Source organism: Molothrus aeneus, chromosome 6, assembly GCF_037042795.1.
Source record: "Molothrus aeneus isolate 106 chromosome 6, BPBGC_Maene_1.0, whole genome shotgun sequence".
NCBI classification, from domain to species: domain Eukaryota; kingdom Metazoa; phylum Chordata; class Aves; order Passeriformes; family Icteridae; genus Molothrus; species Molothrus aeneus.
The window spans coordinates 4,360,777-4,378,289 of record NC_089651.1 but is presented as its reverse complement, the minus strand read 5'-3'; the positions used below and the strand labels follow the sequence as shown (position 1 = coordinate 4,378,289).

General features: G+C 41.6%; 2 protein-coding genes across 2 annotated transcripts in view; one reads left to right on the top strand and one right to left on the bottom strand.

The window, feature by feature from the left end:
* Positions 1-3,763, top strand: part of KIAA1549L (KIAA1549 like) — a 133,664-nt gene extending 129,901 nt beyond the window's left edge. Inside the window, exon 22 of the mRNA XM_066551595.1 lies at positions 106-3,763. Coding sequence (XP_066407692.1) covers positions 106-387 — 282 coding nt within the window. The 3' untranslated portion in view covers positions 388-3,763. The remainder of the gene's footprint in view (positions 1-105) is intronic.
* A 7,191-nt stretch (positions 3,764-10,954) lies between these two features.
* Positions 10,955-13,522, bottom strand: C6H11orf91 (chromosome 6 C11orf91 homolog). The gene is made up of 2 exons (XM_066551330.1): positions 13,168-13,522; positions 10,955-11,022 (listed from the first exon to the last, which is right to left on the bottom strand). Exons 1-2 carry the CDS (start codon positions 13,520-13,522, stop codon positions 10,955-10,957), a joined length of 423 nt encoding a protein of 140 aa, XP_066407427.1.
* Between the last annotated feature and the right edge of the window lie 3,991 nt (positions 13,523-17,513).

Genomic DNA, 17,513 nt, shown 5'->3' with positions numbered 1-17,513 from the left:
TTCCCTTCCTTTGGTGCTCTCTGTCACCTCTGGCAGTGCCCCAGGGAGGTTTCTGGGGAGGATCGATCGTTCCGCGTAACCCTCTGCAATTCCAATTCCCTGCAGGTGCCTCTGCCTGGCTACATCGAGGCTTACCCGAGGCCCCGTTACCAGCACAACTCCCCCTCCAGGCTCCCCAGGCAGTACAGCCAGCAGGGCAGCCTGCACCCCAGCCTGGAGCAGGCCCCGCTGGCCTCCGCCGCTGCCTCCCAGCACAGCCTGGCCGACAACGACCCCTCCGACGCGCCGCTCACCAACATCTCCACGGCTGCCCTCGTCAAGGCAATAAGGGAAGAAGTGGCCAAGCTGGCCAAGAAGCAGACAGATATGTTTGAGTTCCAGGTCTAATGTATCTTCTGTACATGGTGTTTGTGTCTTGTGACCTGGGGAAGCCAAGAAAGCAGCTCCTTTAGTTTTCGGCTACAAACTTTCTGTGAATTGTGCCAAAGCGATGGCAATTTAATCTGTCTGAAAAGTCAACACTATGAAATGACTTAGAGCAGAGCAACAGGGCTCTGAAGACATGAAATTCTGCTTTCCAGCTAAGGAAAAGCTGCCAGGAAACTCTTTCATACTGATGAGATCAACCATATGCAATTGTTTGTCACTTTGCTCTTGTATTATGACCCATCCTCACTAAAGATGCTGCTGAACATGTCTGTGCCACAAGAAGTTTCATTTACAGGCCCAGAGGCAGAGCTGCTGAAAATAACTTCTGCATGCCACAACTTTGATTAGAGAAGAAAAAACCTGCAGAACAGGGTTTGCTGAAGGCCACGGCTGGTGTGGCAGTGGCCGTGCTAATTGTTTGCTGTGAGACATTGCATAAGGGGTGCTGATTTCAGCAATGCAGAGTCATTTCAGCCTTTTCATCCCAGACACTGTATTCAAACCAAAAGAATTCAATACGATTAAGAAATACAAATAAAAGTCCTGTAAATAGCTCAGAGTCTCTTCATCCTATTAACAGTGCAAAGAAGTGAAAGAAGAGAGGACTGTGGAGAAGGTGAATGACATTTCCATGGTTGGTGGCTACCTTGTCATTCAGTGCCACTGATGAATTATGGAGGAGATGTTTTTTTTCAGCGTGAAAGAATACAATGCATGAAGAGCCAGCAAAGGATATTGGTGCTAAAAGCTTCCCAGAGAAATGAAAAAAGGTTTTTCCTCTTTGCTCTATAATCGGGCTTTTCACTCTGAATGCATGTGAAGCTGGTAAACCTGAGACCTTTAAATCCTTCCAACCTGGAAAAATGAATACACCTGCTTGGACAAGGAAACCTCTGTTCAACACAGTGCTTTTTTCCCTCTTTCTTTAACAATGCTATCTACTAAAGTGATGCCAGAAATTGCTACCTGAAGCTGCAGTTGATTTTGATTGCGCTGGCACGGTGAATGCGCACCCAGGAAGTTCTGAATGTAGAGGACCTAATTACTATATTAACATGTAAATAAGTTAACAGCTACATGGATTAACAAAAATATGAATGTTCTGTGAAAAAGAGAGCATTGCCAGAAATGATGTTGACTTAATATTGTGCAAGATAAAGGTCACTGATTGTTACACTGCGTTGTGGTAGGAATCCGATCCCAAAAGAAAATCAAACCGCTTGGGATGGGACAGTAGTTAATATTTTGCAGTTGTACAAACTAGTTGGAGATCATGAGCAGTTGTTTTCAGTTCCTTCAGCAATTAGCTTCAGGAACTGAAGTTGTTGCAAAATTTGTTGTGTTGGGCGTGTTTGATGTCAACTGGAGTTAAAGGTAATGTCCTTCATTTCAGTGGGTTATTTAGTTATCCTCAATTACTATTTTGTCTGATCATTTCATTTCTCTGAGTTTCTTTGGTCTTAACTGATGTGAGAAAGGGAACTTGGTTTAGCTTTTTTGGCCATCAGTAAATTGAGAGAAGGAGAGAGAAGACTAGAATAGGGGATAGAAGAAGAAATTGATGAAGCACAAACTTTTAAAGCAGAGCTATTTCCCCCCCTAATAATTATATTATGAACCCTGAGACTGTGATGCGTAATTATCCTAGAATATACAGACATCCTCTGCTCCAATACCTTGAATATTGCAGAAGCATTTGGAATGCTAGCTAATCTTTCAATAAATGTCAAATTTCATTTTTATTATTTAAAATCAGATATAAATAAAATGTATTTTTGTAATTTCTATGTATATATGTGCTGTATATTTATATAAGTGACTAGTCTGCTATAGTCAGAAAATTTCCATAAACTAAGTGGAAAAAGAAAAAAAAGAAAGAATAAACCCCTGATAATTTTACTGATCAGTATAAATATCCTATGTCTGGAGTACACAAATATACAATTGGGTGACTTGGATACCAAACAACCAAAGAAACTCAATTTTTCATATAAATACAAGTCTAGTAAAGGCTGACTGCTGTCTCAGTTACCTGTAATACTGATATTATCAGTGTAATGCAACACAACCAAATTGGGTTAAATGAATAGCTGGCTAAGAGCATCACACTTTAGAATAACAACTGAAAAATACTGGGCCAAACTCAGTGTACCACAGAAAGACAGGTTCTTGTTGCCTTCAGTGGGAATTTCACTCACTGAGAGCAGGGTTTACTTTCTCTACTGGGCTTTGTCTATAAAAGCAAGTTTCACTAGACCCCTCACACAGAATTCTGTTTATTTTTCAGTCAGTTGGATCACTGTAACATGAGTGCAGACATAATGGAAGAGCAGCTGATTTTATTTGGCCTAAGCTAGTTCACAGCTGGCTTGAGCTAACCTGGGAAGTGAAACCTACACCAGGTCGTGCCAGCCACATTCTGCATCAGCTTTATCATCTCAGTTTTTGAATGATTCTTCTATGTAGCCCAGTGAAATTTTGCAAGTAATTGAGCCCTTTTAAGCAATGGGGGTGAAATGTGCTGTGTAATAAATTTCTCTAGCTTAGACTCCAGTTTTGCAGAGTTCTCCTGAGGCTGAAATTGTGCAAGCAGCCATTGTCCCATGGGTCAGCACGCTGAAGCCATAGAAGTGGGAAGGGTAATGTAACAATGTATTCCCAAAAAAGTCACAGAAAGCAGGGCATTCCAGTTTTAAACAGCATCTTTTGGACACTTAACTCTGTTTGTAAGTCTGTTCCCATTCTTAAATTGTGGCAATTTAATAGTTCTGTTAAAAATGTGTGAGGGTAAAGTCTCATACATCTTACACAATGAATTTTGTATCTTGCCATACTGGAAACTAAAAATTTTGGAAAATTTAGAGATGTCCAGGGTTTAGATGTCTGTAGAAAATGGAAAACCCCCGAACAAAAGCATTTAAATGGCCTTCTAGAAAGAAAAAACATTTCAGTATAGTTAAACAAAGTACTCTTCATACTTCTGATGAAGACCTGTTAGAGATTCAAAATTTATTTTGTTTGGTATTATTATGGATGATGTGCAGTCTACTGAATATTTCCTGAACCATCACTCTCAAACCATTGTGGTGCACTTTATTCAGAAAACCATCTTACATTCTTCATTCATGATGCCTTTTTATCCTGTTTGTAATATGTTTCTGTAATTTTTTTTTTAAAGTATCGAGTAAGATTATATCAAGACAGTTAGGACATTGCTGGGAAAGAAAAATCATGCTGTAATATTTATACTGTCTGAGCACAAAGCAATGATAAAGTGAAAATATAGTGTACAAATAATTTGTAATATAATAAACATTTTGTATGGCTACAAGTACTATATAGTTTTTCAATACTGATTTCGAAGAAGAAAGTATTTGTGTTTAAAGTTATAACCTTGTCCAGATATATCCATACCATTTTTACTGAGAAAAAAGTAGTAATTTAGCTTTTTCTACTCAATGCCCCAATTTTCTTTAAAGATATGTTAAATGTTTAGGTGAAAGTACTGTTTACCGTGTACACAAAATGTTGATGTTCTGACCACTGTCTGTCTTCAGATTTGTAAATCATCAGTAGAAACAGTTGCAAGTGAAACAACAAAAAAATTCCTTCTTGGTATGTGTGTCCTGACCACTTTCACTTGGAAAACCCCTTGTGACATTTATTAGTATCAGTAGAACAGTAACTTTAAACAAAGGATAAAAGGGAACTTGTTTGCAGTCATTTCTTGACTTGTTGGCAGTCATTTCTTGACATATAATCTGTGCTGGAGAGAAGCTCTAGCACTCAGTCTGGAAATATGAGTAACATTTGTATGTCATAATACTGTGAGTAGAACTTGATAGAAGTGCATGCAAGCCTGCATATAGAAATGAGGATATTATCTTAAACTGTGATCATTTCTTTTTCAGACTCTCTTTGAAAGAGACACATGAGAAGTGTGAGGTAAAAATGAGAGGCAGGTAGAAAATGCAACATTGGGTTGAGTAGCAGAATTGTTTTGTTTAAGGGCTGATATGTATCAAGCTGACCACAGTTTCCATTACATTTGAAGATGTCTGACTGTTAAAGAATTAATCACATTTTAATGTGGGGTTTTTTACCCCTGCATTGCCAGTATAAGAGCTGACTGCCAGCTTCTAGAAGTCAGAGGGAGCTTGAAAGCAGCAAGTTGTCTGAGCTCACTGCATTTTGCTGCCCCTGTTCATCCTGTGCACGTCCCAGCAGTTCCAAACTCTATGTCCAACCAGTTATTATCCTGCTCTTGAATTTCCTATACGTTAACAAATCCCAGTGGCTTCCCAGCCCACACTGACATGAAATGGCAGAGGGAGAGGGATCTTGCATGTTGCTTATACCTACTAGAAAATTTAGCTTTCCCTTCATGGGTTAATTTTTAACTCCAGGAATGAGCAGCAGATTTCTTTTTTGTTTATCAAAATAATTCAAATTTGTTGGTCTTTCGCCCCCCTCATTTTTTAAAGAGAAGAATACTCTTTGAGAATGCTTTTTTTGAACTTTTGCCTTTCTCTCAGAAATAAATAATGCAAAACTCAACATGTGGAAATGAGATTTATATATAGATGAGTAAAGAAATTGCATACTGACTTGCTCTTTAAAAATCTTTCAAGATGGCCAGGTCATAAAGGAAAAACTGCAGAATCTCTCCTGAGAATAACTGCATTGTACAAAGTGGTTTAAGTGCTGATTTTAAAAATAGTTGAAAGGCCCCCAAATCATATAATATTTCCTGCTTTTAAAATCACTTTAAGACTATATTCTTATGAAGATTGTATCATATTCATGTGTATCTATATATCTGTGTGTCAAAAATATTTAAATATTTTTTCAAAACTGGTTCTATTTGTCCATCAATTTGTCCCCATCCATTTCAGGTTCCTAAAGGGATGGAGAGGCAGTAATGAAAAGATAAATCTCAGAGTTGTTCTGTTATGAAGCTCATGGAAGATGAGAAATGGGCTTTAAATAGTTAGGTGGTCAAATGTATCATAGATGTGTTGAAAATAATTACAAGTATCATGAAGAGGTGTTTCAGGAGTTTGATTTTCTTTTTCTTTTTTTGAATTTGTTAAAAACAATTCTTGTTTTAGGAAGTTTGACTTCATGAATTTTCTGCACTCAATTCATACCCAAGGAGTAAGTTGTTACTATATTGCAGTCTGTAAATAATTTTGTAACTTTAGAAACTCACACTTACCCACTGGGCAATCAATAATGGGTGCAAAGGACTGTAAATCACAAAGAAAGGTGATTCCACTGAGTTCAATATTTAGAGAGCAGGTGAATTTCTCTTCCAGAGTATTCCCTCTTCACTGGAGCCCAGAGCATTTCTGTGCTGTGTAAACCAGTCCAAACACCATAACCAACTGTGGCATCAGTTAAGGTCTTGTGTACCTGGCAAGGAGATCTGGATGTAAGTAAAATTGGAGTTTATTCTTTATCCCTGTCTTTATCTCATACTCTCCATGCTGCAACGAGGAAAAAAACCTGAATACTTTATTTTGCAACAAACAAATTTTAATATTTCCTTCTATGACAAATAGACTGGGAAGGCTTTTTCATTTCATCTTGCTGCTGACTTCTGCAAGCTGCATTCAATGTCATACTTGATAGAAAAAAAATGAGAGTGAAGCCAAGGATTTTGGAAAATATGATAGAACCCATTTTTGCTGAGGCTTAAATTTTGATGCAGGATTTAGCAACCCAACAGAAACAGCTCAGGCCTAACAAAAGGGCAGTTCTTTGGATTCATCAGAAATCATATTTGTCCAGCACAGATATTCTTATGCTTTTTGACTTTTTATTTTCATTTGAAGTCTTCCCTGCCATGGCTGTGCATTCTGAATTTGAGTTTGACATGGTGTGCACAAAGAAGTGCACTCTTTACCTCGCTGATAGCTGGTGTGACAGCAGCAGTAACCAACAGGACAGAATTTTTAAACAGCCCTGGCACTGCATGGCTTCAGCCCACTGTGTGCTTTGTGTGTTCTCCTTTTAGTTTTGAGGCAAACCACAGCTGCAGGTAACATTTTCTGCTGCAATGTTTTGTTTACTGGCAATTTTTTTTGGTTTTGTTTTGTTTACTGGCAAAACACCTGCTCCCTTCAAGGAGAACAGGGTTGAGCCAGTAGCCCCCCAATAAATTAGCTATCACAAGTGTCTTAAAACTGTGCCAGGAGAGGAAGGATGCTGTCTGGTTATGGGTGGCTGGAAACTGGGAGTTGGAAGGTCAGTTTGCTGCTCTTCAGGATTTTGGATTGGTCCAAGATGTGACTGTGCCTCAGTGTGTTGGGGAGGATGAAGGAACTGCCTCTCCTCACTGCTCTGCTGAAACTCAAACCTGGACTGCAGTGACTACTTTGATAAGAAGCACCATTCATTACTTCATGGAGCTTTGGGAATTGTTCAGGACTATAAAGTACCTATTCCTATGGTAGCATTTCAATAAATGTGAATTTACAAGGGAAAAAAACCCACCTCTTGAAAATATTTCAGTATGTTCTAGGAAGCCTTTCCAATACCAACCTCTACACTTTTTTACAGAGATTTACAGAATTTATATCAATAAACTATCTCACTTCCCAGGCAACAGATCTCACTTTCCAAGGAAATGAACTTTTCTTACATCTTTGAATTATGGAAAGGACTAGCTCTGCATGATTACAAAAATCCATGTTATCATTGGTGTTCACAGCTTGATTCAACTGAATTGTAATGGCTGTGTCTGTGAAACTTGCTCAAAATTTATGAGTGTTTCAGCTGTAAGTGGGAAAATTAATTTTCTGAAGCTGCAACATTGAGAGCAAATTTAAAGCCAAGTCTAGGGATTAAATCGAGAGAATAAGAAATAATTAAAATTTTATACTATGCAAACAGAAGGAAAATCTCCAAGACCTGTTACTTAAAAGTACATGCTGATGGTAGAATTTTACATATGACTGAAAAGGGGGGACTTAAAATGTTCTGGGTCACTACCAAATTCCTATGTTTTTACTCTAAGCCATAGGACGATTCTAGAAATAAAGCTTCTGAGTACATAGAATAGTTCCTTTCATGTTAGTGGCTTAGCTGAAGTTGTACATGTGTTTTCCTTGGCAACTTTGCACATGAAATAAAATACGTCTTAAAATCTGTGTTTCTACTTATTGGTTGTTCCTGCTGTCTCCTTCTCTTTAGATCCAATTTTTGTGGTTTTTAATATCATTTACACAGGCCTAAGTTTTGTGCTGTCAGTCTGAAGTAGAAGGAAGAGGAAAATGCAGCTTTTGACAGGGCTGCTTTTGTATAATTTGTGTTGCAAGAAATTTGAAATAAAAAATTCCTTTACTACTACTTTGTAGTTTCAGAGGAAGAAAGAGGCTGGAAAGGATCTTCCAAAAATAGAGGGTAAATGAAATTCCTAGTATAAGTATCACTAATAATGGTCTAGACAGATGGCCTAATTAAGATAGAATTTTTAAAATGCATATATGTGTTTATATATTTTATATACATGCTGTGACTGTGAGTACTTACGCTGCCTCGAGGGGTTGTTCTGGCTTTTCTCAAGATATACCAAAATCCGAGACTGTTTCACAAATGTTGACAAGTTTTCAAAAATGAGGACAAGTTTCCCAGAGTTAGATGCTTCTCAATTTCCCTACCTCCCCTTGAGATATTAGCTCTGAATTTTCAGGGCAGGTGAATCCAAAATGCAGCAGACGCTGCTGAAAGCGGAAAAAATCATTTCATGATGGCTTACTGCTTTTGGATCTCCTTTCTAATCTGTCCCTGAACTAATTAAGGCAGCTTGACTTGAAGATTAATTTAAATTCTAATGATCCATTGTAATAAGGCTGAATATCTGTTTGGAGAATTTAATGTGGCAAACTCAAACACAGCAGTGTGAAATTTAATGGACCCAACCATTTGGTATAAAATAATTTAAAGTTGAAATGCATTCTGGTTTTTGAATAGCTTTGTATCTCATTTTGCCCACCATAAGGCAGCCAAGGCCATTTGAGGTTTCAGAAGTGAGACCTGAGGCTCTCCTTGGGGAGCACCTGGGTGTCACTGCAGGTGCAGGCTCAGGCTGGCTGGGAAGGTGTGACACTCTGCTTTTTGAGAGGCTTGCCTCGTTTGGGATTGGAAATGGGAGCAGCCTACTGAAGTTTGGAGATCTCTGCCTATGAATCAAATTTGTAGCCTAAAATTTCTGTCTTGAATGCAACAGGGATAGATTTGTTGAGTCACAAGGCAGCTACATGAAAGAGATCTGAATTGTTCCTGCATCTGAATGCCAGGTTTAGCCTCTCTTGAGCAATCTCAGAGAACAGAAGCAATTAAAAAATGAATGACACATTCTTTGTGAATAAAAGAAAATGCGGTAAGAATGCTGTTCTATTTTGTCTAAAACATGGCTTAATTTTTACAAAAGGAATAATAAACAGACCAGCTTTGAGATGAAACCATACGCCCTCAGATGAGAGCAAATTACTGGATTTTAGAAGATCAGGTGGAAACAGAGCAGAAAAGTAAAGGTAAGTAAAATGTTTAGGGGCAAATGGAAATCAGCCTATGTGCCATTATGTACCAATAGCTTTATTTTTTCCCAAAGGAAAGGTTTTGACCAAAGCATCCTGATGGAGGAGTGCTGTGGGTGACACTGGCCAAGGGTGACCACTCTGCTAAGTGCCATGATCCAGATGATATTTTCAGGAGATGTGTGATCCCAGGCATCTCTAACTGAGATTATACATTAACTGTTTCCTTGTGTTATCACCCAGTAATTAAACCCCAAGTGTTGTTTCAACATAAAGGCCATATGAAAAACAGAACAACAGATGGAAAATATTTCAACTGTGTGCCATGGGAAGCAGCTCTGTTTAAGCCAAGAAAACAAAGCAATAAAGAAAAAAAGTGAATAATGGCTGATGAGAGCTGGATGTAAGGTGAAAGACTTGGTAAAAGCTGAGAAGTAATTGTAAGAAAGCAGCAATTCCATTTAATGGAAACCTCTGTTGGCCCTTGCAATAACCTTGGAAAATTTAGTGTGGTTTAGGAACTAAACTGATCTGGAGACTGGGAAAATGAAGATAGTTCCTCTGTCACCTAACTTGATTTTAAAGCCCTCACTTGCCCACAAAGCCTCTGAAGGCCTCTGTGTAATGGCCCTTTTTGTCCAATCCAAATTTGTTTTCTGATATTTAATTTGGATACTAACACAGTTCTCATTTTCATAGTAACCAACAATTTCAGCTTCACATTTTCACAGCAGCTGACCATTTCTGCTTAAGCCTCAAAACCCTTTGAGAGAGTTTTTGCCCTCTTTCTGCAGAGGGAGCAGTGAAACACTGCAGCCCAGATTTCTAATGTTCATTTGTAATCACATTAAAATGTGATGCCTGTAGTCTGATGATTGACAAATGGGAGTTATAGATTTTTTTTAAAAATATAAACTCTGTGTACAGTAGATCAAAATCTGGCCAGAAAGATTGAGGCAGTATAAGGATGAATGCTGCAATAAACAGTAAGAGGAAATAAAATTTTGATATTGTATTGTATTAAAACATTTCACAGCTGAGTAATTTGAACACAGTTTAAATAAACAGAGGTTAAAATATTCCTCTGAAAAATAAAGCTCTTTGCCAAAATATTGCAGCTTCAGGGTCGGTAACTTTATTATTTCATGCTGCCACCTACTGCTTTGGAAATGGAATAGGAAAAAGTAATCAGTATTTTTTTATCAGTCTGATGAACCTATTTGCTGCTTTGTGGTGTTCTTAATGGGTGACATTATTTTTGAATGCTGAATGCTGTCCAGATCTTCAGTCTGCCATCCCTGCCTCTGTCCATTTTTACTCATGAAAGGATGTGCCTTCCAAACTTAAGGATGTTGTCACTTCAAAAACTGCCATAGGCTTTAGCCTAAGCACTGTTACTCCTAAAACAATGGTAAAATATCAGTTAACACTCAATGTCATGTGCCTGCTCTGTTAAAAACCAACTCAAGCCACAGCTTCTGTAATTTTATGGTAATAAAGGAATACACTGTGATTATAAAAAAGTTTTTTATGCTAATGTGAAAGCAGTTCTTTAAGCTGGTTTAGAGGCTTAGGACTTTTGGCCATACCTTTTTATTCAAAACTGCACTTAATATACTTAGAATTAAAACAAAACCCAACCATATTTTATATTGCCATTTCTGCATTTCCCAGCTGCAGATATAGACGGCTTGGAATCCTGACAAAAACAGTGTTAATTTCTCAGTGTTCTTGAAGAAAATATTATATGCTTCCTGCATAAAATAATTGGATAAAAAGAAAAAGGTTCAAATACACAGTAGTGTTATCAGTAACTAGTACCAGGCAAATAATACACAAAAGAAGTCAACAATATGCTATATTTTTAAGAGGAGGAGAAAAATATAGTGAGTAGAAACCCAATATTAAAGACCCATTAAAACAATACACAGTGATAGTGGCAAAATATCCAGCTGAAATAATCCTCAGTGTGTTGGAGGACATTACTTCATGTTCTGCATTGCTTTCATGCTTTGTATCTTCTTTTCTTCCAGTGCCTTCAGGATTTTATCTAAATAGGAATGAAACACAATTTATCATTAATGATGTCATTAATAATTTACAATACTTTTAAGTAAATCAAATAATGTATTAAGCAAACTAATAATCCTTACAATGCCTGAGAGTTTCTCAAAATAGTAGGTATTAAAAATGCAAAGTGGTGTGTATTGCTATAATGAAGGGGAAAATACATGCAAACTACCAAGTGGAATTTCTTTTGAGATCTTCCTTTGAATGCATATATCTGATGGGCATTTTCCCTGTGTTCCTGTAACTCTTGCACTCCTGAAAGTTTCCTGTGACCTTGGAAGAAAAAATGAGCATGAAATCCTTACAGTTGTTGGCCTCACCACCTGAGCTCTCAGTACCACTATCATCTGCTGAACTATTTTATTCCCTGCATTTTCTTCATGGCCAGCAGGCTGCAAAATTAAAATGCCAAGCTCACTTATAATTTAACAGGAGTGTTTCTGTTTGGTTGGTGGTTTCTTTTGGTGTGGGTTGCTTTGAGTTTTTTTGGGGGGGAGGGTGTGTTTTGGTTTGGAGATTATTTTATGCCTCCAACTATCCCTGGCCTTTATTTTACATCAAATCCTCAAAAAGTTAAAAACTTTTAGGACAGTGCCTTCCTCACTTCTTTTAACCAATGCCATTTCCAGAGTTTACTGTGCCCTTTCAAACACCCATTCCCGACCCAGAAATAAAACCGATGGGTTGAAGTTTTTTGGGGGCATGGGTGTGTTTTGGTTTGGGTATTTTTTTATGTCTCCAACTATCCCTGGCCTTTATTTTACATCAAAGCTGATGCACAACTACAGGGTCTCATTGCTACTCGATACATTTTGCATGTACCAGGTCCCTCTCGCTTGACTGATGCCTGTGTTGGTTTGTTTGACCTTGGAGGAAAAAATGAGCACGAAATCCTTACAGTTGTTGGCCTCCCCACCTGAGATGTCAGTACTATCATCATCTGCTGAGCTATTTTATTCCCTGCATTTTCTTCATGGCCAGCAGGTTGCAAAATTGAAATGCCAAGTTCACAGGAGGATTTCTTTGGGTTGGTGGTTTCTTTTGGTGTGGGTTGTTTTGAGGTTTTTTGGGGGAGCCAGCTGTGTTTTGGTTTGGGGATTTTTTATGCCTCCATCTATCCCTGGCCTTTATTTTACATCAAAGCTGATGCACAACTGCAGGGTCTCATTGCTACTCGATACATTTTGCATGTGCCAGCTCCCTCTCGCTTGACTGATGCCTGCGTTGGTTTGTTTGCTGTCATTTAACAACTTTGGGGGTTTTGCGACTACGACAGTGACTACACCCGTACTTTGTGTGACTCCTTAGGTAATCCTAAATTTCTTAGAGGATGGTAAGGATTATAGGGGAGATAGGAAGGAGGATGACGGGCATGGTGGTTAAGATGGCATTTATAATGCTGATTGGCTTGTTAGTGCGTCATTGTTTTATGTGGTTTGTGGTGTGCGGGGGGAGTGCCCTCAGCCGGCTCCCCTGAGCGCTGACGGGGCTGACCCGGGACAATCAACGCCATTTGTCCCCGCGGTGCTGCCCCGCAGCGTCCCCGGTCTGGCTCTAGGGCGCTGCGGGGCGGAGATACCCAGACCCGCCCCACACTCATTCCGCCCTGTTCAGGGCTCCCTGCCGGGGGGACCCGGGCCGGGCTGCTCGGGGCGGGTCCGGTGCCGGTGCACAGCCGCAGGGTCTCATTGCTACTCGATACATTTTGCATGTGCCAGCTCCCTCTCGCTTGACCGGTGTCTGCGTTGGTTTGTTTGCTGTCATTTAACGACTTTGGGGGTTTTGGGACTACGACAGTGACTACGCCTGTAGTTCGCGTGACTCCTCTAAGCGTGCCCTCAGCCGGCTCCCCTGAGCGGTGACCGGGCTGACCCGGGACAATCAGAGCCTTTTGTCCCCGCAGTGCCGCCGTGCTCCCGCACGCATCTGCGCTGCCCCGGGCTGGCTCTAGGGCGCTGCGGGGCGGAGATACCCCAAACCCGCCCCACACTCATCCTGCTTTAGGGCTCCCTGCCGGGGGGACCCGCGGCCGGGCTGTGCGGGGCAGTGCCGGTGCCAGTGCCGGTGCCCGCAGCTCCGCCCGCACCGCCCCGCGCAGCCCGGGCGCGGCGGCCGGCGCACGCACACTGCCTGGCGTCGAAGCCGTCGCCGATGAGCGCCGCCAGCTCCAGCTCCTTGAGGCGGATGCCCAGCTCGCACATCTCCTCCTGCAGCTGCAGCTGCGCCAGCTCCGGGGGCCGCCGCGCCGCCTCCCCGGCCCGCGGCGCTGCGGGCGGGCAGCAGAGGCGCGGCGGCTCCGGCACCACGGGCGCGGGCAGCGCGGCGTAGCGAGGCGGCCCGGCCGCGGCCGGCAGCGGCTGCCACGGCCAGCACAGCGCGGCCAGCGGGGCCCAGGCGCCGCCCGCCGGCCGCGGCACCGGCTCCGTGCCGTGGAAGTGCGGGAAGTACAGCGGCGGCCACGAAGGGCGCTGCACGGTCATGGCACAGCCGAGGCGCCGCCGCTGCCGCCGGCCGTTGTCCCCGCGGCGCCCGGCACCGCCCGGCGAGACCGGCGGTTGTCCCCGAGGGTCCCCGGGACAGCCCCGCGGTGTCCCCGGGACAGTACCCGCCGTTATCCCCGGCACAGCCCCGCGGTGTCCCCGGGACAGTACCCGCCGTTATCCCCGGCACAGCCCCGCGGTGTCCCCGAGGCTCCCCGGTGTGAAATACAAAGCTGTGTTTCGTGCCAGGTACATACAGGCAATGTGTGTATTTGTGATTGCGATATGTGTGGAGACCGCCCATGGGACAGTTATAAAGACGAATTCTAATAATTGAGGAAAGAAAAGCATGGAAGAAGGCCTTTGAACCTATCTTTTGTTCGCAATTAACCTTAGTTGATTTATGTGAAAAACGCCAGTCACTTGTTTTTAAAATTTTAAAAGTTTAATAGTAATAAAATGCTTATAAAAAATAGTAACACAATTAGAGTAATAACAATTTGGACAAATTGAATTAGGACAATATGAGACAATAAATACAAAGAGTTACGGACGTCCGGGTACCTTTTTTACGGGCAGCACGAGTCCGAAAAAGGACCCACGTTAACAAAGGATTAACCCTTAAAAACAATAGCCTGTTGCATATTCATACACCTTATACATGATGCATAAATTCCATTCAAATTCAGGATTCTGTGTGGTCATCGTCAACTTCTTCCTCCGAATCCTAACAGCGCCTTCGAGGCAGGAAGAAGTTCGTTTCTTCTGATAATGGAGCAATAAATTCTCTTTCTCTGAAAGATTTAGGCGTCCTGTGGCTGCTATCTCGCTGCGAGTCCTTTCTTTAAAAAAAGCATCCTACATGGCATAGTTTCTATTTTAACATTTTTTATAACCTAAAACTATATTTAACACAGTACTTAAGAGAATTAATACAACAGCAATTTATAAATACAATTAATAGCACCACTTTCTAACACAACACATATAATATTCATTTTAATATTTGCAAAAAGCCAATCATAAAATACATGCATTTTTCACAATTTAGGAGCATTAAAGCGTTAAGGATGTTGCTCTTTGCTTGTAGTTAAGCCTTAAAGAGTTCTGCAATAATAACCTTTTGAAGTATAATTTTAGAATATTGCTTGCATCCTTGAAACTATAGCTTTGGAATATATATAAAGGAAACATGCTTATCTCACAACTTAACAAAACAGAGAAAAGCATCTTGAGAAAGGAAGATGAACACCAACTCAAGGATTTATAGTTTCGACCAAGGCAAGCTGGATATCACTGTTATGAGATTTATAATCTTTGCAATTAAAAGGTGGACCCACATCTGGGTCCCACCAGATGGGATTTGTCTTTCTTCTTTCGGAAACTGGACCCCCACAACTGGGATACTCCTTTTGGGATACATCCTGAGAAAAAATCACAATAGTAAATCACAATAGTAAAAATTGGGACTAGAAGCTGCTGATGAGTAAAAATTTGGAATAGAAACTGCTGAGAAAGCTTATGAGTGCCCCTATAAATACCTGAAAGCCTCAACTATGGGTGTGCAGTTGGAGGGAAAACTTCCCCCACTGTACCCAGCGCTGTATTCCTGATGCTTTACCATATTAATTAATAAATTGATTGCTGCTTGAATATTGGCCTAGTCAAGCTTCTTATTTATAGCACCAGCATCTTCCCAGTTTTCCCGTGGAAGGGCAGGAGTGGAGCTGGGTTAGAGGAGTCACATGAAGAACGGGTGTAGTCACTGCTGCACAAAGGAACAAATCCCCCAAAGTCGTGAGGTGACAGCAAAAAACCCAAGGCAGACACCGGTCAAGTGAGAGGGAGTTGGTACATGCAAAATGTATCGAGTAGCAATGAGTAAAATAAAGGCCAGGGATAGCTGGAGGCATAAAAAAATCCCCAAACCAAAACACACCCACCCTCCCAAAAACCTCAACCCACTGGTTTTATTTCTGGGTCGGGAATGGGTGTTTGAAAGGGTGCAGTAAACTCTGGAAATGGCATTGGTTAAAGGAAGCGAGGAAACTGTCCTAAACGTTTTCAACTTTTAGTTGAAAAGTTTTCAACTGTCCTAAAAGTTTTTACCTTTTTGAGGTTTTTCTTCAAGGCTTTATGTGAAATAAGCCAGATACTGATGATGGAAGGGCTTTGGTGATGAAATGAAGGAAAAATTCATCTTCAGGTGGTTGTGCATGGGTGGCTGATGCTCTGCATGTCTAGTGTCGAGGATTCTGGGGGTTTTGGTGGGTGGGGGATAGCTGTTCACCTCCTCCCCAGAATTTTCCACTTTGCTTGTTTTTCTTTGAGGATGAGACCTGTCATTATTAGTGGTTGGTGATTATTTCTTCAGCCTGGCTTCTTTCCATTAAATATGACACCCCTCCTCCAGCCCTAGGCAACAAATGAGGGCACTGCTGATTGCTTTTGTGGGGCTCAGAGCAGGCCAAAAAGATCCTCTCAGGCTTCCAGCAGGAGGACTTTTGGCATGGATTTAAGCGGATTTGAGGTATTCTGGACAGCCCTAGTAATAGAGGTGCTGTACCAGTACTGTTGATAAAGTATTGGTGACTGCAGGGGCTGTGGAGGTTATTCAAGATCAATAAATTCACTTAAAAAGGGGTGAAAATCCCACTGCACTACTAATACAGCCTTGAGCAGACTTCAACAGTACCCTAAGGGATTGCTGTGTACTCTGGAGTAAATTCCATTTTTCAAGCCTTCCCTTGAATGAACCAAAAAGATTTTCTAGAAACAGAACATCTGTGCACTTCTAAGTGCAGTGCTCTGAGCCAATGCTGATGTGAATGTTTTGGAACTTGTCAGATCTACAGGTGCTGGCTGTCACCAGAGTGACAGTCAGTGCCCTGAAAAGGGGTGGGGACAGAAAAGTAGTGGCAGGAGTCACTCAGTATTTTATTTTAAAGCACAGTGTTAAGGATTCGAGTTCTAAGTTAGAGTTTATGCATGTTGTGATGCATGAAATGTGCCTAAATAATTAAAATTCCAGTACCAGTGCAATCCCAATAATTAAAATTCCAGTACCAGTGCAATCCCAGTACAGGTGGCATATTTTGTGAATGGAACACAGGTATTTGAAATAAACACTGATCAGGGCAGAAGTCTGATAACAAGATTCTCTCTGGGCATCCTGTTCCAGTGCTCAGTCACCTGCACAGTAAAGAAGTTTTTCCTCATGCTCAGGGGCAGGACCACCTCCCTGATGTGCTGGCAATGTTTGAGGGTGGAGAGAGGGAAAATGCCCCACAGGGTGCCATTGGCCTTCTTGGCTTGCAGGACACACTGCTGGCTCAGGGACAGAGTTTTTTGTCCACCAAGACCTCCAGGTCCTTCTCCACAGAGCTGCTTTCCAGCAGCTTGGCCCCCAGCCTGGGCTGGTGCAGGGGGTTATTCCTCCGCCAGGTGCAGGACCTTTTGGCCCTTGATGAATTTCAGACAGCTCTTTTCTGCCCATCCAGACTGCCATGCTCTGAGAGGTGAGAAAATTCTGCTTTTAGCAAAGATCCATGTGCCTTATTTATAGTGTCACACACAGCTCTCACACCTGCCTTCACCTTTGGCATTGAAAATTTGGTACCAAAACTGGGAACATGTAACCCTGGGCTCTGCATGTAGACAGACATAAATGACTCAAAGAGCAGAATTTTGAGACAAAAGTTGCCTGTGTGTGTTTTTTGGGTGCAGTTGCAGTTGCTCTGCATGTAGACAGACATAAATGACACAAAGAGCAGAGTTTTGAGACGAAAGTTGCCTGTGTGTGTTTTTTGGCCAGCATTTGCCAATGCTGGGGCCATCACAGCTACACAGCTGAGATCCGGCAGAGGGAGGCAGACACTCACTTGTGGGTGTGTCACAGTTTGTCACATTTGGCACCTTCATCCCCCTCTGTGTTTAGGCGCTGATAGCTGAAGTGCTTATGAGAGTGTTTGCTCTGGAAAAACAGATCTTC

Bases quoted from the DNA above. Each gene is read 5' to 3' on its own strand.
- C6H11orf91 (XM_066551330.1), bottom strand. From the start codon at position 13,522: ATGACCGTGCAGCGCCCTTCGTGGCCGCCGCTGTACTTCCCGCACTTC. The intron at 11,023-13,167 runs GTGCGTGCGCCG...ATTCCTATTTAG, and splicing joins CGGCTTCGACGCCAGGCAGT to ATAAAATCCTGAAGGCACTG.